Source organism: Vigna umbellata, chromosome 4 (genome assembly GCF_029865625.1).
Source record: "Vigna umbellata cultivar VRB3 chromosome 4, Vumbellata_1.0, whole genome shotgun sequence".
In the NCBI taxonomy this organism is placed as follows: domain Eukaryota; kingdom Viridiplantae; phylum Streptophyta; class Magnoliopsida; order Fabales; family Fabaceae; genus Vigna; species Vigna umbellata.
In genome coordinates this window covers 36,053,608-36,077,164 of record NC_142168.1, presented here as the reverse complement: position 1 = coordinate 36,077,164, position 23,557 = coordinate 36,053,608, and the positions used below count along the sequence as shown (strand labels likewise).

At 36.8% G+C, this 23,557-nt stretch overlaps 2 protein-coding genes and 1 pseudogene across 4 annotated transcripts; 1 reads left to right on the top strand and 2 right to left on the bottom strand.

Annotated features, from left to right (window-relative positions):
• Positions 1-495: 495 nt before the first annotated feature.
• Positions 496-23,425, bottom strand: LOC148200028 (phosphatidylinositol-3-phosphatase SAC1-like). 2 transcript variants are annotated; one of them, XM_088111876.1, is made up of 17 exons: positions 17,697-17,837; positions 16,621-16,862; positions 16,331-16,535; positions 16,062-16,227; positions 15,766-15,988; positions 12,295-12,371; positions 9,859-10,046; positions 9,644-9,741; positions 9,062-9,195; positions 8,822-8,953; positions 3,925-4,309; positions 3,703-3,824; positions 3,508-3,618; positions 3,134-3,346; positions 1,847-2,026; positions 1,179-1,290; positions 496-886 (listed from the first exon to the last, which is right to left on the bottom strand). In XM_088111876.1, the coding sequence occupies exons 2-17, from the start codon at positions 16,738-16,740 to the stop codon at positions 638-640; spliced, it is 2,715 nt and encodes a 904-aa protein (XP_087968002.1). In that variant the 5' UTR covers positions 16,741-16,862; positions 17,697-17,837; the 3' UTR covers positions 496-637. The 2 variants fall into 2 exon arrangements, with proteins under 2 accessions (XP_087968002.1, XP_087968003.1); XM_088111877.1 differs by lacking the exons at positions 15,766-15,988; positions 16,062-16,227; positions 16,331-16,535; positions 16,621-16,862; positions 17,697-17,837 and adding an exon at positions 23,189-23,425.
• On the top strand, positions 17,826-19,466 carry LOC148200029 (pentatricopeptide repeat-containing protein At5g47360 pseudogene; annotated as a pseudogene).
• Positions 21,222-23,557, bottom strand: LOC148200027 (uncharacterized). 2 transcript variants are annotated; one of them, XM_088111878.1, is made up of 2 exons: positions 23,418-23,557; positions 21,222-22,439 (listed from the first exon to the last, which is right to left on the bottom strand). In XM_088111878.1, exon 2 carries the CDS (start codon positions 22,395-22,397, stop codon positions 21,411-21,413), a length of 987 nt encoding a protein of 328 aa, XP_087968004.1. In that variant the 5' UTR covers positions 22,398-22,439; positions 23,418-23,557; the 3' UTR covers positions 21,222-21,410. The 2 variants fall into 2 exon arrangements, with proteins under 2 accessions (XP_087968004.1, XP_087968005.1); XM_088111879.1 differs by having other exon boundaries at positions 21,222-22,402; positions 23,418-23,530.

Here is a 23,557-nt window from a genome sequence, read left to right as displayed (position 1 = left end):
TATATTTGTATTATTTGCATCATCATTTATTTTATAATTTAACACTTTATTTAAGAAAATCATTTCTAGAGCTTAAAGATTTAAATATTTTATACAGCATTGTAGATTTTTTTCTCGATTGTTACAATTTAAATTAAAGAGAAAATCTATTTTAAAAAATAATGTTCATACAATAAGTCTAATACTTGTCCATATCTCAACTTCTTAACTTCCACTTTATTTAAATATCTTTACTATCAAATAATTTAAAGATGTAAAATATGCAAGAGTGATGAGATTTATAAATACAATTTATATCCAAAATGTCTGAAAAAACAAAACAATAGCACTTCAAAGCAAATTCATTAGAACCCATCTCTATATATTATAAGGATTAAAACAATTAGAATAAAATTATAAGAACTAAAACCTAAGTATAGTAAAAGTACCGGAACTAAACTTCAGTTGGAGTATGGAATAACCAAGGCAATCCTATGGAGAAAAAATGTGCTGAAATTTAAAAAAGAAAAATTAATTATATATATATAAGGCCTGACCAAATGATAAGAAAACTGACAACGTCTTTTGTATAAGGAACTACGAGTTAAAATAGTACAGAAACAAATGTTCAAATTATACATGTCAAAATAATAACCCATCATATCCTTTGTAGTTTTTCTTCCCCAGTTAACCATCTTGTAAGCCAACTCGGATCATCGGCAAAGAATTTACAAGATTTGGGAATGATCCCAAGGTCCGCACCAACTTGGTCATACTCCTTTAGAGCTGCTTCCATTTCTGTCGCAACGCTAGTATCATTAACAATTTCATATGAACTCGTGCTTAAAGCATCTGCGTAGTGTTGCTCCCTCTCAGAGTCATTTTGGAAAAGTTCCAAGGCAGGTCCCTGCATGCATGCCAAGGATAAAGGCGGTAAAAACTACATTTTGGCAGCAAACATGCATATCACATCCTAATAAAGATGCTATTTTATCTGCTTCATTTCATATTTATTTCTTTGTCATTTCTTATTAAAAATATAACATGCCAATCAACCCAGACTTAAACTAAAGGAGAGATTTGTACCTCTGACAGCGCTTTCTTTGAAGCAAGCAATGGTAAGTGTTTCATACATAAGTCCAGATACAAAGTACTAGTTATGTGGGCATGTTTATATTTCTCACGGTTAAAGCACATACCTGACATAGCTCGGCATAATGTTTATATATCTCACTGCTTTCATCTTGATCGCCGAGGAGACTACCTCCATACCACCCATTCGCCTCATTTGCTGAGGTCATTGCAAGGTACCTACCAGATTAAAAGTATACAAAGAGCATCATCTGTAAACTGAACAAGCTAAAGGCATCAAGTGAGAACAAAGAATGTGGGACTGTCTACAGTGTTAATATGCCGGAAGAGACAACACTGGATTCCCAACCAATGAAGAATGGGATTTCAGGTAGTTATAAATACAGTAGATCCTAGACAAGCACTTCATAAATTTTTAAAAGATATCCTTCATTCATTATAATTTAAACCAACTGTAGCATGAACTTACTTCTTAATTGTAGAAAATAAACAAGTTTAGAATTATTCGTGGTCACTTAAAATATTAAGAGCACCAGCTCAACTTAACGGATCAAATTCAAATGCACCAAGCCTGTTCCCCATTATCAGCATGGCAGCTCTGTCTAGAGCTAAAAAAATCATAACGCACAATGTAAACATACAAATGAGTTTTATAGCGACCTACAGTGTAAACGTTAGCCAACAGAAAAATAATCAAATGGGATACTGATCATGAAAGGAAAAATGGAAGGTGCAATGAAGTCACACAAGGATAATGAACTTTTAAGATACATACCTTTGGAAAACATCCTCTTCATTCATATCACTGCCAGAAGAAAGCCAATTCAAGTCACAAAATCCATTAGCATGAGATCCTTCAACGTCAGTTTCATGAGAAGCTACTTTTGCAGCAGAGGAACCCTCTTCGTACTTTCTCTGGCCAAAAAGCCAATTCGGGCTTTTTAGCTGTATCTCACTGGGGATTAACAAACAATCATTGTCTCGACAAAATTACCTCAAGTTACTTAGATCACTGAATAGCTTTTGCATCTCACACTAGTCAGAAATTCTACCCACTATTTCCATACAAAATGATGTACATGGTTAGGGTGGAAGGAATGGCTTAAATGGCAACTAAGTTTAAACAGAAATTACATTCATCTAGAAATGGTGATTCTAATCTTACTTTCAAGAGAGATTGTCTTCTATATAATCTACCAAAATTATCAAGCGGATTAATGGATTGCTTCTATTTGATGTTGTTTGACATCAGAGGGAGTTGATTGAAAGGAATCCAACTTTTTGCTGCTTGTGTTAGTTAGAATCTGAACTGAACATGCGGTGAATTATTCATTCATAATCACAAAATTTAATAGGCATTCATAAACCAATCAAACAAAACTATCTCAATTAGATTCCTGAGCATTGATAGAAAATTAGTTGAAGGGACAGAAGCTAAAAAGCACAGGACAATATGGCATACGGACCAATTATGTCAGAGACCCAAAAAGTAGAAGAAGAAACAGGGAAAATGAGAGAATATATGGATTATTTCAAAAATGAAACAGAAAATACAGTAGGATGGTGATTTCTACTGCCGCATCCTCTAGACAAGTTAGCACCTTCAAGCCATAACAGAATTCCACAATATATTTTCGTATCCTCTCTTCTCATTCTCCTCCCCTTTATATTCCCACTACTTCTCACACCTTAACTAATTTTGTTACACCCTTTGCCACATCAGCATTTTTATTCACACCCTTGTTTCTCCTCTCCTGCACTCTCCAAATCCCGGGCCTAGTTTCAAAATGTAAGCCCACATTTCCAGTCCTAACAAATTATTTTTGAAATGATAAAACCGGTCAAGTATGTACTAAGAAGCAGGGAGAGACAAAATCAGCTACTTTTGTCTTATAATAAGAACCAAAGCTACAGGAACTGGTCTTTAAGTGGAATGACAAGAAAATTTCTAATATTTACATATGCATATCAGAAAATCACGAGAAAAGGGAAGCAGTCTATAAAAAGTACAATAAACGAGAAATAAAATCATTAAACAGCAACTCAGAATAAGAGAAATTACGCTGCATCAGGTGCCACTCCACTGTTTCCAGAACTCCCACCTGGTCTTTGATCAGGTTCAGAGCATAGTCTTACATTTTTAATTGTACTACAGGTCTTCTCAATTAACTTGTCAAACGATGTCAACTTTATCCGTAAAAAGTCTTCTCTGCAAGCGGGTATTGGGGTGAATACTATTCCACCACTTTCAGAAGGCTTAGGATTCGGTTCAGAACTGAAAAATTCAGGAAGAAAATATGAACTGATAGGGAAAATAAACAATAGAAACTGTATTTACATACAAAAGAAATGAGAAAATCAATTCTAAATATCATAGAAGCATGTGCATGTCACTAATGGATTTTAATATCAGCCAATTTAACTAGGATGACTCACCACTTCTCAGGAATTAGATCATCCCCAACCCCAGATACATGGAGATAATAATCTGAATCCAGCTCCCACAGAGCAGGTTTCCCTTCATGTGGTTGGAAGTAACCTAAAAATCTGGAAAAAGAACAATATATTAAATATTTAAAATATTAATTATTTATTCAACACTAGATTAACCAAGGGACAGAGGAATAATACAAGTTTATTGCATCTTGCTTTTCACCATCTGTGTAAGCATTGCTATAATATCGTTTTATGGACTTCAAAAACTCTCTTGATTGTGTTGTTGCTTTCCACTTTCCCTGCCTCTCCGGAAACACCTGTCATTCCCCAAAATATACACACATGTATTATAGTAAACAGCAGAAGAAGACGGAGACTAGATATTTGTGAAGGAGAATCTCATAAAATATGTCATACAGTATTGTGAGCTGCTGAACCACCATACTGCTGAGCAAGAGCATCCCCCATGCTTTGATACATATCCATTAGAGCTGCAGCGATACTACTATCAGGATCCACTTTGGGCACATCAGTCAAACCCATTGCATGGAGCTGGCGTCCTAAAGCTTGAAGACCATATGCATACTGGGCAACATTTGTACGGTCCAAGCAGTCAATGCAGTTGGTACGAAGAACTCCACTCTGAAAATGTGGTGCATCACTACTAAAATTATCTTTTTTATTCTGATGGTTAGTGTCAGTCTCTTTGTCTCGGTTAACCACAGAGTTTATCATTTCATTACTGTTCCCAATCCTCACAATATCACCAGAACTAGCTCTCAGATCTCTCAGTGAAGCATCCCTAACAAAATAAAGAATTAGTTGAAAACATAAATAGAACTTCCATTCTCTAAAGCAACATGTTGCACTTTTACAATTATGATAAAATAAAACTGCAGTAGCATTCTGTTGGGCTGTCAGCCCAGTACACAGACAAACCCAGCCAAAGATTGATATTCTTAGTAATAGGTTTGAGCTGTTAGTTCTACGGTTCCGTTTGTTGTTTGGTCCTAGGCCACACTTCACGTGATAAGGAATCTTCAAGTGGTACAAATTTGAGAATAAATTCTCTTCAAGAAAGAGGGTATGATAAAGTATTATCTCCTAAACATATATGAGAAGAACTTGAGGAAGAACATTTGTCATTCAAAGGATCTATGACAAGGTCAAAGATAACACGTCTCCATGAAACTTATAATATTCCATGAAGGAGGAAAATAAAGAACATGAAGATCATGAACACAATTATAGAATAATTTAAGAAATTAAATAAATTTTAATTTTATTTTAAGTTTACAAAATGTTAAATTTGTTGGGCGACCCAATCAGTGTTTGCTAGGCGAGTGGGCCTCGCTAAGTGAAAGTGAAAGTTTGCGTATGTAATTTTCATTTTCTGTTATTTTTGTGTTGTGGGCGTTATTTTAGGATTTTGAGGTATTTTTAAACTTATATACCTATATATAGAGATACTAAAAGTTGATGTAAACACTTGAGTCATATTATATGCATTTGTATTTTTTGAGAGAAGATTCTATTCGTTCTTGTATTAGAACTTTAATTCTTATCAAAGACTAAGATCTTTGTGGCGAATCTTCACTTAACTTATCAATCTGCTAGATTGTGACATCCCCATCTCTCTCTTATTCCGCATTCTTTATTCCCCATACTTTTTCCTAAACAAGATCGTATCATTGGGTATTAGAGCAAGGTTCTGGTTTGAATTTTTTTTAGTTACTATTGTAATTAGAGAAGACATCTTTAGAATCTTCCTAATTAGGGAAAATAGATGTATAATCTTCTATTTTATTTTGTTTCCTTAGTTTTCCTATTTCTCTTTTTAGGAGAATTAGATTGTTACAAATAGAGATATGAAAATGTATTTTTCATGATTAAGAATAATAAAATCAGTCCTATTTTCTACTTGGTGTTAGAGCTCTGATCTTGGAGCTCCATCCCGCTGCACAAGTCGCGCCGCTGCCGCTGTCCGACTACCCCCGTTGCCGCTGTCCGACTATCGCCGTTGCCGCCGTCGCCGGTTGGGGTCGTTGATAGGGCAGAAAGATGCGCCCAACACCGACGACCACAACGTCGGACGTTGCTCCAGGAGAGAAGCCGCCACTCGCCGCCACCGTCGTCGGCGTGTATAGCCCACGCACCCACCTCCGGTGAAACTCACTTGCCGCCACCGCCACAGACAGAGTCGTCAAAGCCTCCTGAGTCTGTTCCTAGGGTCGGTGACGACCCGTTTGGCCTATATTTGAGTAGATCTGAGTTTTAAGTTTTGCTCCTTTTTTTTCGGTGTGACCCACACGCTGTCGTTGTCTCAGAAAAGGTCACCGGAGCCTCCTGAAGAAAGCATTGTATGGGCTTAAGCAATCCACTAGAGCATGGTTTGGAAGATTTCCAAATGCAATGGTTTCCTTGGGATACTAACAAAGCCAAGGAGATCACACTCTATTCATAAAGCACTCTTCTACAAGTAAACTCACTCTATTGCTTGTCTATGTAGATGATATGATTATTGTAGGAGATGATGAAATAGAAAAATTGGCACTAAAAGATAAATTGGCAGCTCAATTTGAAATGAAAGACCTAGGAAAACTCAAATATTTTCTTGGAATAGAGGTTGCCTACTCCAAGAACGGAATTTTCATCTCCCAAAGGAAATATGTACTTGATATCCTCAAAGAAACAGGAAAACTAGGATGTAGAACCTCAACAGTTCCTATAAAACAGAATCACAAAATTGGAAGTGAAGAAAGTGCTCCTGTAGAGAAGGCCCAATATCAGAGATTGGTAGGAAAATTGATTTATCTATCACACACAAGACCAGACATTGCTTATGCAATTAGTGTAGTGAGCCAATTTATGCATGATCCAAGAGAGAGACAGATGCAAGCAGTTGACAAAAATCTTCAATACTTGAAGTCAAGTCCAGGAAAGGGGTTATTATTCAAAAGGAAAGACATTGACTATGAAGATATATACTGATGCTGACTATGCAGCTTCTATTACTGACAGAAAATCTACTTCTGGATATTGTGTGCTTCTTGGAGATTGTCTGGTAACATGAAGAAGCAAAAAGCAAGATAGAGTATCCCGTTCTAGTACAGAAGCTGAATTTCAAGCTCTTGTTCAAGGAATGTGTGAAGAACTCTGGATGAAAATCATTTTGGATGATCTTAAAGTCAAAGTGGAGAACCTGGTGCAACTACATTATGACAATAAGTCTGCCATGAGCATAGCCCATAATCCAGTACAACGTGACAAAACCAAACACATTGAGATTGACAGACATTTCAATAAAAATAATCTTGACAGAGGCTTTCTAATTACAACTCATGTTCCTACAGAACTTCAAATAGCATATATTTTTACAAAAGGGCTTCCTCCGGGTAGATTTCAAGATTTTGTAGGCAAGTTGGGAATGATTGATATTCATTTACCAACTACAGGGGGAGTGTCGTAATTAGAGAAGATATCTTTAGAATCTTCCTAATTAAAGAAAATAGACGTATAATCTTCTATTTTGTTTTGTTTCCCTAGTTTCCCTATTTCCCTTTTTAGGAAAATTAGATTGTTTTAAATAAAGGATATGAGAATGTATTTTTCATGATTAAGAATAATAAAATCAGTCCTATTTTCTACTGATACCAAATCAAGGTTATCAAACGCGAGTTAACTCGTTAACTCATACGAGTTTGCGTTTCCAGTTCTGGCTTCCGAGTTAACTCGGAAGCAAACTCGATTTTCGAGTAAACTCGTGATTTTTGTGTTTTGGGCTTTGGGCTTTATTTTAGGATTTCGAGGTTTTTTTAACTTATATACATGTATATAAAGATACTAAAAGTTTATGTAAACACTTGAATCAGAGAAGATTCTCTTGGTTCTTGGATTAGAACTTTAATTTTTATCAAAGATTAATATTTGTGGCAAATCTTCACTTGACTTATCAATTTGCTAGATTGTGGCGTCCCCATATTTGTCTTATTCCGCATTCTTTAATCCCCATACTTTTTCCTAGACAAGATCGTATCATCAGACGAGTTTGCGTTTCCAGTCCTAGCTTCTGAGTTAACTCGGTGGAATTGTAACTAAACTTCGTGGGATCGGTTAGAATCGCGATTCTGCACGAAGAAAGAGGAAGTCTTTTGAGTTTAAGGTGCCGTCGTGTTTCGCTGTTGTTCGTGGTCGCACTTCGTTGGCTCGCCTTCGCGTTCGCCGATCACCTGGTTTGTGGTCGTCGTTCGCTTGGCTCGTGGTTGTACTCCATTCTCCTTGTTCGCGCTCACCGTTGCGCTCGCCGCAACCGCTCTTGATCTCGCCTCCTTCAAGCTCTGCGTGTGGAGTAAAGCTTTTTTATTTTAACATTAGAACCCCAAAATGACATTGTTTGTGATTTTATTAAAGAAATTAAATCGTTAGAGTTTTATTAAAGAAATGAAATCCACTCCACTGTTTGTGCGTTTCTATCTTCAGTGTTTATGTTTTTTATTTTTGGCCTAAAAGTTCGGCATAGTAAACAAAGACGAGCCAACAAAGTGCGACAACGAACGGCATCGAAACCCGACGACACCCTAAACTCAAAAGGACTTCCTCTTTCTTCGTTTCTCCCTATTTTGCGCAAATCATTGCAAAATCGTGATTTTAACCGATCCCATCGAGTTCAGTTACGATTCCACCGAGTTTGCTTCCGAGTTAACTTGGAAGCCAGGACTAGAAACGCAAACTCGTCCGAGTTAACGAGTTAACTCGCGAGTTTGATAACCTTACTAAGGCCTAGCTTTCCATTGTTATCAGAAATCATCATCATTCATTACAAATTAAGTCCACTTCTCAATAATCCAAAACTGAAGTGAAACAGACAAAAATGAAAAGACAACCGGAAACAAACTTCATGTTCAAAGTCCAAAAATAGATAAGACAGGAAAGCTTAAGTATAGATCAAAACCTTAAGAAGTGCAAGATCAAAACAAGAAAGGATATGAATTTATTCAAAAAGTTCATGATTTTCATGGAGACTTCTAGTTCTATGTTTCTTAATTCTGGAAAGAGCATATATTAACAGTGAAGGCTATAGAGCAGCAGGTGGTCAAACCTCAAAGCAGAAGTATGAGGTGGAAAAGGTAACAGGACCCTGCATTTTTTTCCTATCTTTGCTATTTTATGGAAAACAAAAGGGCTTGGTTAGATAATACTGGATAGTAAAAAATGTAATTCCATGTTAAGAGTTACAATTCGAAAAAAAATATGTAAAAAAACAAGAAAAACACTGTATTGAATGTCAAGTAACAATTTCAATGATAGATCATACCTTCCTGTGCTAGTTCGATTACTCTTGTTGGCCCTCTTTATTATACTGGGTTTACCACTGTAGTAAAAACCAGTTAAATCAAGCGCTTCACTTGCTACAGCTCCTAAAACTGCTAAAACATTGGCCGACTTGCTTTGAAAAGGCACAAAAGAATATAGAATAGTCACATATATGTTTGAAATGCAGGAAAAGTAAAAGACCACCACTGTGAGACTAAGAGATAAAGCACAGTAGGCTTACCTTTTTGCAAATTTGTGAAAGTCCCAGTGAATAAATCTAAGATGGTTCTCTACTGGTAGAATTTGGTTAAGATAACCAACAGCACTTGCAAATTCACGTCTCAGCATCATTTCTCGAGGCCTTTTCTCAACTGTCTGCATTTCATCTTTTAAATGAGCTACAAGAAACTATAAAATATTTTCTATTTTACAAAAGATGCAATTCATTAATGCAAACACATGTAACAAAGAACCATATTCGGTAGAGGATTCAGAGCTAAAGACAGTAGGGAAAAAAATTCTAGCATGCTTGGCACTGTTAGCAGTGTGTTAGGCGTTTCTTTTACATCTTTATTCATTTGCAATTTGCACTTATGATTTGATATGATGAATGAAAAGAACTTGCTAGATTGAAATTCAAATTTCAAATGGGAAGTCATTTGGTAGAAGCACGAAACATGGACAGAAATCAATTTTCACTACAAGAACCAGGATGCAAATAGATGTAGGTCCCTTGCTAAAAGAAAAAAGAATCAATTAACAAGTACATAGATATTTACTAACTTTTTCCGCACTAACTAACTATTTTTATTTGAGGAATTACCTTAATCAGATTCAGAACAATAATTGGATTGCCATATCTCTTAGCAAGGTCTTCAAAATGCAATTTAGTTGCTTCGTATGTCGGATCATACCTCTGCACTGGAAGTCAAAAAGGAAAAAAAGAACAAAAAAACAGAGAATTTCCTGCGTTATAGTTTATAACAGCATGAAATTGAACAATGAACAAGATAAATATTAATCTCAACTATTTCGTACAAATTATGTCAGGCTTAGGGCTAAATCTTGATGCTTCTTGTGACCAAAAAAGTGGTATTGATCCACGCATTTGCACAACTGAACTCATTTTCCCCTTGCAAGAGCCAGCTTCTTCATCAAGGACAATCTGCTCTGTCTCAACATCATTAGCAACCCTCCCCCGATCATTAACACCCCTTTTCAAGTAACTGCAGAAAATTTTCATTACAGAGAAAATAAGTTTAACCATTACTGTTATAGCCAGATAGACACAATGTAAAACCAAACATCAGCTCAAAATACATATAACTCATGATATCAAAGAATATTTCCATGTTTAATTCATATATATTCCAATCAAACCAACACAAACTCGTAAAATTGTAGAGAACAAGCATCAGCAAATGTTTAACCAATTGTGTACTATGAACTCTGCTCTAACTATAATAACCACAAAATCAAAACTTTGGCTCAGGAACCACTGTAAAATCTAATATAAACAATCCTATGGAATAAAACAATTGCAAGAAATGAAAATAGGATAAAAAATCATAGTTCTAGGGAAAATTATTTAGAAGAGTAGAAGTTTCCCTTGCAAAAAAATAATGATAGATAAGTCTAGGAAAAACAATCCAGGGCAACAAAACTCATTACATAAGAGAAATATGGTACTAATCATTCCATCAAATTGCACCAAACGATGCAAAGCCTATAATTAGTCAAATATACAACATACATACGACTATCATCACAGCTTAAACAATTGAAAAACCATATTTCACCAAGCTCAAAAAAAGAGAACTTGAAAAATAGAGGAATGATAAGCTGAATTAGGCAAGAATCACAATAAAATGCTCCCAAATCTACCTAACTAATTAAGACTGAATGCATAAGGACAGATCATGAAGTTAAATTCTTTACTTAGAATGTTTAAAGCTAGACCTCTTTTGCAAATGCAGACCACTGAGAAGTTAGGTGAACAAGTTGAAAACAACAGGCTACCAAAAAAACAAATTCAAAACTAAGAATGAAACCTAGGTGTACAAAAAGGAGAATAAGGAACACTATAATAATAGTTCCCTAATCATTTTCGAATCACATTTACCCCACATGGAAGATGTTGAGATCCTTTTTTAGAGAAATGAATTCATTTCATTTCTATACCTAATCAGCATAAACACGGGACAAATAAAGACGTAAAAAATGTTCCCTTAAAGCAGAGTTATGACCATCAGATCTAGGTAATGGAAAGGACATGAGAAAAGAAAACAATTGGATAATGTGTATCATCAATGTGGAATGAGAAGAAAAATAAAGCATGCATGAATTCAAACATCGGAGACATGACTGAGTTGGCATAGTCAAACACGGATATCTCAGAATAAACTAAAAGTGCAGAACAGTTAAATGGGAGAGGGACACACATGGTCAGAAACTAGAGCAAAGAATCATAACCAGCTTTTACTCTACCACATTTCACTTAGGGATAATTCACACGACTCTCCATTGTTAGAACCCTTAACCGGTCAAAACCCTCCACAGATAGCCCTTTCAAATACATTGACAACCAACTTTGATACCAATTTATACATCCAAGCACTTGGTAAATCCACCCTCAAAAGCTAGCTATTAAGGAAACGAACGGAGTATCTCATATTGCTTAATGTAGGACTTAGGCGCCCCATAAAAAATTATAGTTCAAATGTAGGATAAAAATAAGACTTGTAAGGATAGTCACTTCCGTACATCTTGAAACAATAAAAATTTAGAATATTCTTCCTCGTTTAAAATTATACCAAAAAAGCAATTTATAGAATGGTCTAGCATGGTCTCTAATGAGTATTTTCTCATTGTGAAAGGAACTGCAACCATCATCCATCCAATCAACCACTGTTGCTTTGCAGTTGACTAGTCATTCAAACTGTTAAACTATAGGAAAGAGAGAGACATTTAGTTGAAACGTGTTTATGAGACAACACAAGTGTTTTATTTGTATTAAGAAAACGAAAACAGGACAATAAATAAATAGAAGAGCTTTGGCATCCTCTAATAACAAAGATATGAAATTGGAATAAAAATGTCCCTAATAATACATATATAATCCAATTTTTCCTTATTATAAAGGATTTGTACTTTATTTCTATAATTATAAAATAATCCTTACAGAAAATTGCTTTAGAAAAAAGTTGACTAGTTGGGAAATTTTACAATGTACTAGATAGTTCTACCATTAATCATCACAGAGAAAGAGAAGAAGAATATTATATTAATATATAATTTGAAAAAAAATCATATATAGCTAGAAATTTAACAAAACACTTCTAAGGATGAAATTAAAATATAATCACAAAAACACAGAGAACACTTATCTAATTTAAATTATCATAGTGATTCATGACATTTGAATCAACTGTGAAATAAGAAAAACATGAATAAAATATAAAAATAAGAGCTTACCGTGTCCCTGCAAAATGTCTAGATCGTCTAGAAATCAGGGAAACACTGAAGTCTCTTCCAAAAATTGATAGACGACTCTGCAATTTTTTAGAACCACAATTCAAATTATACAATAACAATTGTTGTGAATAGTTAAACTAATTGACAAGACAGCAAAATAACGTAATAAAAGTGGGTAATGGCGATGGAGGATAAATAAGGATCGCAAATAAACCACACCCATAGATATTGTTCAAATCTATCCAATTTTGACAGGGAATCCTCGTATTGAACCTGACGGTATGTGCATATTTGTCTTGTCCCAATCTCCATACCCATTTTATATTACTAAACCACACTTCGTTATTAGGTAACCTAAAAATCTTATTTTCATTGTTCTCTTTGATCCTTTGTTTTGTTTCATTTGAAGAACTCTTCTTTCGCTATACAATCTTTCATTTTCTCTCTCAATTGTTCAACTCGTTCAATGTCCACTAAGTTCACTAGATTCAAAAGGTATTTTCCCTCTATCACAACCTCAAGTAACAATTGTTTTCCTTTGTGTGGTTTTGATCAAACGATGTATTACATTTTAGGAAATGTAAACCTCAATTTCATCAAATTAAATCATTTCTAGGGCACACATTTGATAGTTTTTTACTTGTTTTTTAATTATGAAGTGAAAATGTTCAAGTCTCAATTTCAATGGTGTAAACTCTTAGTTTATTAGGTAACTTCAAACACTTATATCTTTTCTCTTTAGTTCTTAGTTTTGTTTCATTTTAAGAACCCTTATTTTGCTTCGCAATTTTTCATTCTCTTTCTCAATGGTTCACTTAACATTTGCAAAAGAAATAGATGTTGTAATTTCCCTTAAATTTCAGTTATGTGTTTTTTTTTACTCTTTTCTACAATTACTTCACATTTATGCAATTGTTATTTGGTAATCTATTTTAAGATTTATGCAATTATCATTTCTTCCTTGACATTGGACATTGACGAAAATAAAATGTGTCCCCCTAACATTAAATCCTTGACAATATCATGGCCCCCTTGATGTGACTTCTTTTTTGTAAAAATTCTTTAGTAAATATTTGAGATACTACAAGAGTCGATATGAACGTGGATATGAGTATACCCGTTCCTCAACAAGGACAGAGATGAGACACAAGATTCTTACATGACAAGAATGAGTACATTCAAACCCGATCCTTAACCACAATTGTAAGTATTAAGTCAATAAGCAGAGACTACACAACCATGTGGACTGATTATATTTCCAACACGCAACAAATTATTGAAATGAAACACTCAAATAGCTCTTATAAGCCATAGATGATCATTTCAATCAAAAGTCGTGATTGAATGAAGTCAATGAACAAAATTTCCGAACAGTTGCTGCATTATTGATGATTTCCGTTTCCTTTTTGATTTGCTCTTCTTGAAACATATATTATAATATTAGTACTTTATTTTATCTTTAATGGAATTCATATTTGAGTCTAAAATTAAAATCACTCTTATATTTGTATGAAAGTGGATACGAAATGGATTTACAAGACAACACCATAATGAATCTAAAGATAGAATCATGTTATGAATTGAATGACAAACATAGTCTCGAAAGTCAAGGGCCTCTTCGTTACTTTCTATGCATTTTACTCATTGAAAACTACTCATAAGAAATGACTTCAAAATGATTTTGAAAACCATTATTACTTAAAAATATATTACAGTGGATTAGTTTAAAAGTTTTAAAGCAACAAAACATCTTTGGATAACAAGTTTTATGACAATTCTCATTTCTTCCCATTACCACCAACCAGATGCCTGTCTCATCAATCAATAAAATATACTGTTTTCGGCCCTCACTGTTATCCAGTACTTGGCAATCATTATTGCATTAAGTTAAAAAAAATACAGGATCCAGAAATACAGTACTAATGTTTTACTTTGCATGGTCAATTGGATTTGAGGACCAATTAGCAACTGGCTAGAGAGGTAATGGAGTTGCACAGGTTCGTAATCTTTTTCTAAATTATAAAAAGTTGCATGTTATATGAGCATGAGAAATTTTAGAATTGTGGATACATTTACTCAAAGCTAATATGAGACATAACTTTCATTGTGATTAATGGATGTGACTTGATATTTCATAAATTTAGCACTTACAGCCTAACCAAGTGAGATAGTAGATAGTGATTTGAAATTCAAAATTATCAGTTTTTTTGCATTGTTTTTCATACAATTATTTTGCTTCAATCTCTTTAATTTCATGATCACATATTTTGTGCGAGGAAAGAATCAAGACATTGATTTTTTGAATTATAATCACTTAGCTAAAATGGCCAACCTAACATGTATCATTATCCTTTGTTACCCAATTGAACCAAACAGAAAGATTTTGTTTTGGAACCTTTGAGCCTAATGAAAAACAAATGCTTTCCACACCTTAGAGTGTTTATCACACCCACCAAAAAGAGGAAAATATTGGGTATCTAAAGCAATAACCTGCCTAGTTCATATATATATATATATATATATATATATATATATATATATATATATATATATATATATATATAATTATTATTGTTCAAAATAATTTCAAAGAAAATAAAAGCTAGTTAGGAGTTTGAAATATATATGTGTGTGTGTGCTTGTGCATCTATGTGTGTTTATGAAGTAAGAACACAAATGCTCTCTTGTTTCCCCAAGTGGTGTAAAATCATGTTATTTGTTAGTAAGGCCTTATTACAAGTCAAGAAAGACCTTAGTGATCCTTCCACATATTTTTTATTATGTTTTCATGACAGATGAAGAGCATGCGTGTAGAATAATCCGTGCAAAAAGACCCTTTGCATAAGGCCTCCAGTTATTGAGGGCCTTTAGATTTTAGAAACCCACAAATTTGTGCTAGCCTGTTATTTCTTTTGCCTTCTAGATACAAAGGGGTTCAGCTTTCATGCCTCCAAAACCTTTATGACAACCTCTATGAAGGGCAAATTTGTTTTGTGCATTTTTAATGCTGACTTGAGTGGAACACTCACCTGATGCATTTCAATTGAGGAAAACAAATTATAAAAGGTGTTTATTTCTACGAGTAATTAGTCATAATTATTAATTTCTATAGAAGAAATTTGGGGCCAATACTTCTAAAATATTATCTTTTATATTTCTAAAATCATAAATGTATTTATTTTCTTTTTCTTTTTTCTTGTTTGAGGAGACAACCAAAGTTCTAAGTTTGGGGTGTTTCTATATATTTTTGTGAGTATTGAAGCTAACCACTTGTTATTCTATCCCGAGTTCCAGTAATAGTGAAGTTAAGACATTTTTCATCTTGCTCTACCAGCAGGTATACTATAAATAATTGTAAATTTACCATGGATCTTTAATGAAAATGCATGCTTCAAAGAAGAGCAAGTAGGCTTTCATTTAACAAGAAACGAACTATAATGAATGACGGACGGCAGAAAGGAAGTAACGTACCTGCCTAAAATGACCATGAACTAAAGCTATGGTCCAAATAGTGTTATTGCATCTTGACCTGATTGCTTGTGTCAAATATGCATTCCAAACAAATATATTATCATACGACATCCCTCCGTCTTCGCTAGGAGAAACGTTCTTTTGCAAACTTTGCATTATAGGGTAAGTGTAACTATAGAAAAAATCCTTGGTCAAATCGACACTAGACAAAAGCTTTTTGTACCTGCAGTGAGACGTGGTGATGGTAAGAAACTGATGTTGTTAGATGTGGTAAACGTTTTGGAAGGGTTATCTACCTGAGCTCAGTCTTAGAGTGAGCTAAATCAGATTGGATTGAAACATGTGGAATGGTTATCAATTGGCTCTCCTTGATGCTATAGATTGCATGGCCACATATAGCACCAATCTGTCTACGTTTAGTAACGAGAATCAAGTAGTAAGACTCGAGAAACTTGATGCAGCCTTGAAATGATAGAGAATTTGGTTGAGATATATATAGTACACATGTATATACACATGATGAGAGAGAAAGAGAGAAGAGAGAGAGAGAGAGAGAGGTACTAACCAGCAATTCCGAAAACCTTAGCGACGAAAGTGAGGCCGCCAGTGGCTCTGTTACCCTCAGCAATCCGCTGAAGCAAGCTCTTGATCTCCTGGGGTGAATACAGGACGGGGTCTTGGCTGATATTCAGATCCGACGGCTCTGATCGATCGATTTTCAACACTCGGAAGAACCTCTTGCTCCGATCACTTCCGATCAGGTAGAACCTCTGCGATTGCGATTGCAATTTCAAAATAGGTTAATTTAATCGGTTGTGTAAAAGATTATTGCGTGACGAATGAATGGATAATTACCGCTCTGGTTTCGTAGAGTCTGAACTTCTCGAGGGCGTAAGAGTCCGGGTCCAGTTCGGGATCGTTGGAAGGGTGAACCTTTGCAGAGGCAGTGACAGGGGTTGATCCCGATTTCGCCATCTAGTCTCTTCTATTGTCTTCTATTCTCTATCTATTTCACTACCAATTTTCATTGTCGCACTCGTTCCCTATCCCATTTCATCTTTCTCCTTTCAACTTTAAATACCCTTCTGCTACCATTCCTGCGGATCATCCCAAATAATCCTAAATCATTACAATAATAATAAATAATACAAATAAATTGTATATATTTATAAGTGTCAACTATAATTGTTTATAATTCCTGGTCCACTAAAATCTAATTATATTTTTTAAATGGTTTAATCATTCACTAAGTCCCTATTTTCGCATGGAATCTCAATTTCGTTCCTTTCTTTCTGAAAATATCAATTGGGTCCCAATTTTATGAAAATTGCAACAAATCGATCCTTTCCGTTAAATAGTGTCAAACGGCGTTAAAAAAATTTGAGTGGATGCTGAGATGACGAACGAACGCCGTTCACCAGCGAACGAACGCTCGTCCACCAGCAAACGAACGCTCGTCGACCACCGAACGAACGGTCGTCCAGTGTGGAACGAACGGTCGTCCAGTGTGGAACGTTCGTTCGCTGGTGAACGAGCGTTCGTTCGCTGGTGGACGAGCGTTCGTTCGTCATCACAGCATCCACTCATCAATTTTTTTAACGCCGTCCAGCCAATTTAACGGAAAGGATCGATTTGTTGCAATTTTCATAAAATTGGGACCCAATTGATATTTTCAGAAAGAAAGGGACGAAATTGAGATTCCATGCGAAAATAGGGACTTACTGAATGATTAAACCTTTTTAAATTAAAGTTTCTAAAAACTATCTAAATAATATATACTTTATCAAACTTTAAATTGTTTACATAAATAAAAAATTATAGATTTTTGTCAAACTAAACAATAAATATTTAGTATCTTTTGATTTTTATCCAGAGGATGTTTGAAAAAACCATTGGATTTGGAAGCGGTGTGAGAAGGAGGAAGGAACCACCTAAACTCATTTCTTGGCTGATGGAGTCTCGTCCTCACATACACAGGCACTGGTAATCAAATCAATTAGACCCTTTTCTGTTTCACGCAACCTTCGTCGTTCTTCCTTTTTCTTTCTCGTCCACTAACCCTATGCCCCAATTTGTAAAGTTTCGGCTTTTCTCGCGTTGCGACGCACTCAAAACTCTTCCTTTCTCCACCCACCGAATGGGCATGGTCGATACCCTCTGTACCCATCTCCACCAAAACAATGGCAGTGTTGAGAACTCATTGTCCAAGGTTAAGCCTAAACTCGATTCTCAATGTGTCATTGAAGTCCTCAATTCCTGTCATCCCAAGCAACCTCTATTGGGCGTCAGATTTTTCGTTTGGGCTGGATTTCAATCTGGCTACAGGCACAGTGCTTACACGTACAGCAAAGCTTGCAAGTTGTTTGGGATTCAGCAAAATCCCCAAATTATTCGTGATCTCGTTCTGTCTTATGAGGCCGAAGGGTGTTTAGTCAATGTCAACATGTTCAGGGAGGTTCTGAAACTGTGCAAAGAAGCCCAACTAGCTGACGTGGCATGGTGGGTGTTGAGGAAGATGGAGCAGAGTTTCAACATCGGTGCTAACACTGTGATGTATAATGTGGTTATTAGGCTATGTTGCAAGAATGGCGACATTGAAACGGCTGAGAAGTTGATCGGGGAGATGAGTTTGAACGGTCTTTACCCTGATCTTATTACGTACATGGCAATAGTGGAGGGATTATGTGATGTGGGTCGCCCAGAGCATGCTTATTCTTTGCTTGAGGTTATGAGAGTACATAGATGTTCAACCAATTTGGTCCTTTTATCAGCCATTTTAAATGGCTTGTGTAGGTCTGGATCTATGGAAATGGCATTGGAGTTGTTGGATGAAATGGAGAAAGGTGGGGATTGCCGTCCAAATGTTGTTAGTTATACATCTGTGATTCAAAGTTTCTGTAAGAGAGGTCAGTGGACGAAAGCATTGGATATTCGGGATAGAATGAAAGCTTCGGGGTGCCATGCAAATCATGTTACTGTTTTTACTTTGGTTGATAGCCTTTGTGTTGAGGGTCGTGTAGGAGAAGCTTACAAGTTGATTGATAAGTTTGTGGTGGAACATGGTGTTTCTTATGGTGATTGTTGCAGTTCACTTGTGATTTCATTGATAAGGATTAAAAAGCTGGACGAAGCAATGAAGCTCTTCATGGAAATGCTTTCTGGTGTGCCAGACCTGATACTTTGGCATCTAGCCTTTTGCTAAAGGAGCTCTGTATGAAGGACCGGGTATTAGATGGATTCTACTTGCTTGAAGCAATTGAGAACAAGGGATGTTTGTCTGCCATTGACTCTGATATTTATTTTATTCTTTTATTTGTCCTTTGTCAAAGAAGCCACCTGACCGAGGCCACAAAGCTGGCCAAGATAATGCTTAAAAAATCAGTTCCGCTGCAATCTCCATACAAAGAGGGTGCAATCGATGTCCTAATAGAATCTGGAGAAAAAGATCTTGTGAATCATTTGACTGGCATTCGTAAGGGACTTTGATGATAAAAGGTCGTATGAAGGAGGTCACGTCCATTGTTCTCTGCTGCCTCTGGTCATATCATAAGTTTGCATTGTATAACAGCAACAGTAAGAATTGGTTTCTGTGATGTAGTCTGCTGGTACTTTGTTCATTTCTTCCCCTTGTAGGAGACAGTGTATTCTTGAGAAACAATATGCTTGTCTTTATCTGTGAATGCTAAACCCATTCTCCTGTAGATTCCTTTTAATATCGATAAGTTGGCAAGCCCATTTTCCTCATACAAAATGCTTTCTTAATCCAATTCGCATCACACACCGTACCATAGTCACTGAATTCGTTCATCCATCCATCCTTATTTTCGTTGCATTCGTCACTCTGTTTGATCAGTCCAACACTTGTTCTCTGCATGGAAGGCTTGGCCTCTCATCTTACACAAAGAGGGAGTCATCAGTAATTGAGTTTAAGGGGTTTTGCAAGCAAACTAAATGAACTTAATAATTGAATTGCAAATTTTAACTAGTGATCATAGATTTAACTGATTTAAAATAAAGTAATTACTAAGATTCGGTAACAATAAGATAGTGGGAAAAGTGAGAAGTGAACTATTGGAATAATAAAATTGAGATAAGCTGGCTAATTAGACTAGAACCGCTGACCCCATTAGCGTTCTAAGTCAACACAAAGACAAGACAATTAACTTGTAATTCGAATTTAAAGATGATGAATATAGCCAGCGAAACATTTTGTTGAAGTGAAGGCCATCATAAAATTTCTGGTTTATATTTTGCAAACTCAGTTATGAATTCTAATTATTTATTGCACACCCTTTGCATTTTCAGTTAATCATAACATGGCTCGCCTGAACACCATTCGAATTTGATACTTGTTCTATATGGCTTATAATGCTGCTGCCTACTGATCACTATACAGCAAACTCATTAATACTTCCGACAGGCTGAAATAAGCACAAACTATCAAAGAATTGAAACCGAACAGGTTTTACTCACTTGGCCATCCGACGTCATAGCCAATCAAGTTAATGTCAAAATAACTTTCTGCGAACCAAGAAGAGCCAAGCTGATTCTCAACCGAGCCTTATCTTTTCTTTAAAATCTTCCGAGTGATGTCATACAATACAATCATTTTATTTTGCAGGTCTCAAGACAATAGGACACCTATACCTATGACACATCCTCATATGAATACTTCAAATGTCCAATCAAAGATCGAACGGTCTAACAAAGACCGAGCGGTCTAGCATATATTTTGATATTATCTTACAGGTCACAAGGCACTAAGGCAGCGGCAAGTTATTCCTACCGATCGGTCTCAATTATATCTTTGATATTATACATCTTGCGGATCATTAAAGCAGTTACATCTCGACCGATCGGTCGCAATTATATCTTTGATATTATATATCTAGCAAATAACAGGACTTTAAAGCAGTTATATCTCGACCGAAAGGTCTGGACTTTTGATATTGTCTTACAGTGCAGATAATCACATCTTGCATACAGACTACAAGAGCGGGCGAAAGAGAACCGTTCGTGCTGAGGCACCCAATCAATGGAAAAGGTTTCCACACCAGGGTCACAAGAACCCGATCGCGTTGACGGATAAGACAGCTTCCGAACGCGTCCAACTAAGGAATGTAATCCCTAGGGTCACTAGAACCCGATCGCGTTGACGGATAAGACAGCTTCCGGACGCGTCCAACTAATGGATGTAATCCCTAGGGTCACGAGAACCCGATCGCGTTGACGGATAAGACAGCCTCCGGACGCATCCAACTAAGGGATGTAATCCCTAGGGTCACGGAACCCGATCGCGTTGACGGATTAGACAGCTTCCAGACGGGTCCAACTAAGGGATGTAATTCCTAGAGTCACGAGAACCCGATCGCGTTGACGGATAGGCAGCATTCGGACGCATCCAACTAAGGGATGAAATCCCTAGGTTCCACGCATGTAACGAGGCGATATAAACGTCAACAAAGGCACTCATCATATGATTACAAATAACGCGCGTTCCTATAAACATTCAAGTATAGCGATCCTATAAACATTCAAGTATAAGAACATAAAGTTTCGACAAGTACCAAATGACGACATACACGCAGCAAACAACCCTAAGAACAGTAAGTACAAAATGTCAGAATGTCTAAGTTAAATCTATTCTATACAAGGTCTACGACGGGGGCATCCTCGACAACAGGAACCCCTGAATTCCCCTCGGGTGTCTCGATTCGAGCAGCTTCCTCTGTTGCCATTGCCTCGGTGGGCGTCTCTGCAGGCTCGTCATCTGGAAATGACCCGGCAGGAATGACGTCTATCGGAACCAACTCTCCTTGGTAAACGTCCTTCCGAATGTCGAAGTTGACTCCTTCAGTACAGACATTCAAAATATAGGACACTTGCCTTAGCGCCTTCTTAAAGCCCCTGGTATGTTCCAGGATGATAGCATCAGTCATCTCATCCTGCAACTCCTGGTTTTCAGTAATGGTCTGGCGCAAGGCGTCCCTCTCGCCAGTCAAAGTTATCAACCTTTTCTTCAGCTCCTCATTCTCTTTCTTTGAACATTCCAGATCAGCTGCAAGCCGGTCTTTGACCTTTTTCATCTCAACACCATCCTTCTGCAGATTCTCCATTATCTCCCGGCCTTTTACTATCATATCCTCGGATTCCTTCTGCCTTTGCTCGCAATTAGCGTGTTCGGTTTTTAAACGCTCCAGCTCGGTGACCAAGTTACCTCGGTTGGAGGCATACGCTAAGTTCCAGGCAGCAGCTGCCGCCCGGCAGGCAAATTCTAAGCAGTTATCCGCCTTTTTTTGCTCAGAAGTCTTTTCCATGACTTTCTGCTCAGCCAAATCAAAGTTGAACTCGATCTTATGGCCAAGGTTGAAGGCCGCATCCCACATGCCATTCGGAATGTCGCGATCGGCATGCGGGTCGACCACCCCTCCAATACTCTTCCCCTTATCGGAAGCTTTCGGATCTCCACCGGTGACAGCCTTTCGTTTCCTTGAAAGCGGCCGTTCGGGAGAAGGTGGCGGTTCATCATCGACATGGATAGGATTCTTGATAGTCGTCAAGGCCGAGGTTCCCCCTTTATTCTTCTTGGCGTCAGCAGCGGCAAACCAGTCAAGGGGAGCTCTTTTACCCATAGTAGCTATACGCAACAGAACACAACAAATACCAAGTCAATGCTGCAAAAATAAAATTCAAAGTGCTCAGTAAAAGAACATAACAAATACCCTCGAGTTCATATCGTCATACTCGAGGCAGTTGATAATCTTTCTGGAAGAAAAGGGGCGAGACAACGCAGCCATAACACTCAGAGCTTCCAATTCGATATGAGTTATATCTTCTTTCGACCAAGAGGTAAGCTTCCTTGGGTTTTGGGTCCAATACAAAGGAAACTTGGGACTATTATCCTCGTTGAAAAAGAACGAGCGACCTGATTCAGTGATGGACACCCTAAAAAATTTGTTTTTGAAACCTCTAAAGGATTGGGCGTATAATTCCAAAATTGCGTTCCCAGACTCGGAAATTAGAGAAACCCAACCCCCTTTTCCAATCGGGCGGGTCCTAAAAAAATAAAGAAACAGGGCAACCGTGGGGTTAATGGCCAAGACTTGGCACATAACCGCGAACGCCTGTATATATCCCAGCAGCTATTTGGATGTAACTGTGTGGGGGCGACGTTAAGGGTTTTCAGAACATCCATTTGAAAAACGTTTAGAGGAAATCTAAGGTATATATCGTAAAACAGATATGAGTAAACATAGAAAAAATCGTCTCTAGAATTCTCTTTACCATAGAAGACTCTCTCATTTTCCCCACAGGCAACTAATCTAACACAAGAGCCATAGCTGAGATTTCTAAGAATACAACTATCGTTTACCCAATTCAACAGCACAGCCCTACTATCGAAAACACTAGGAAATTCACTTACATCTCGAGAAGTCCATTCATAGTTACTCCCGCTAGAGGAGGGAAGATTTTCGGGCTCCTCCACCACAACACCACCATAAACAAAGGCATTCTCGCCATAAAGTATGGAGACAACCTCACACTGAGCCCTAATCGGAGAAGCCTCTGGTGCCTCAGCCTGGTTGTCGCTCCCCCTTTTCTTAACAAATGTGGGAGAACAATCTGAATAGGAAAAAGAGTCCATGAGTTACCTGTGTGCAAATGTCAAAGGAAATGCTGAAGAAGGAGAAGTGAAGAAGTTTGTCGAGGAAATGGGTAGAAATCACGGTTGCGCTAACCAGGGGAAAACTGATATAACCGCCAATTGTTTCTCTCCGTAGGATCAGAAAAA

Excerpts from the sequence above, each read along its gene's own strand:
- LOC148200028 (XM_088111876.1), bottom strand. The coding sequence starts at position 16,740 with ATGGCGAAATCGGGATCAACCCCTGTCACTGCCTCTGCAAAGGTTCAC. Across the intron at positions 12,372-15,765 it reads TTCATGGTCATTTTAGGCAG|AGTCGTCTATCAATTTTTGG; the intron begins GTACGTTACTTC and ends AAAAAATTGCAG. Across the intron at positions 2,027-3,133 it reads GGAGTGGCACCTGATGCAGC|TGAGATACAGCTAAAAAGCC; the intron begins GTAATTTCTCTT and ends GTTAATCCCCAG.
- LOC148200027 (XM_088111878.1), bottom strand. The coding sequence starts at position 22,397 with ATGGGTAAAAGAGCTCCCCTTGACTGGTTTGCCGCTGCTGACGCCAAG.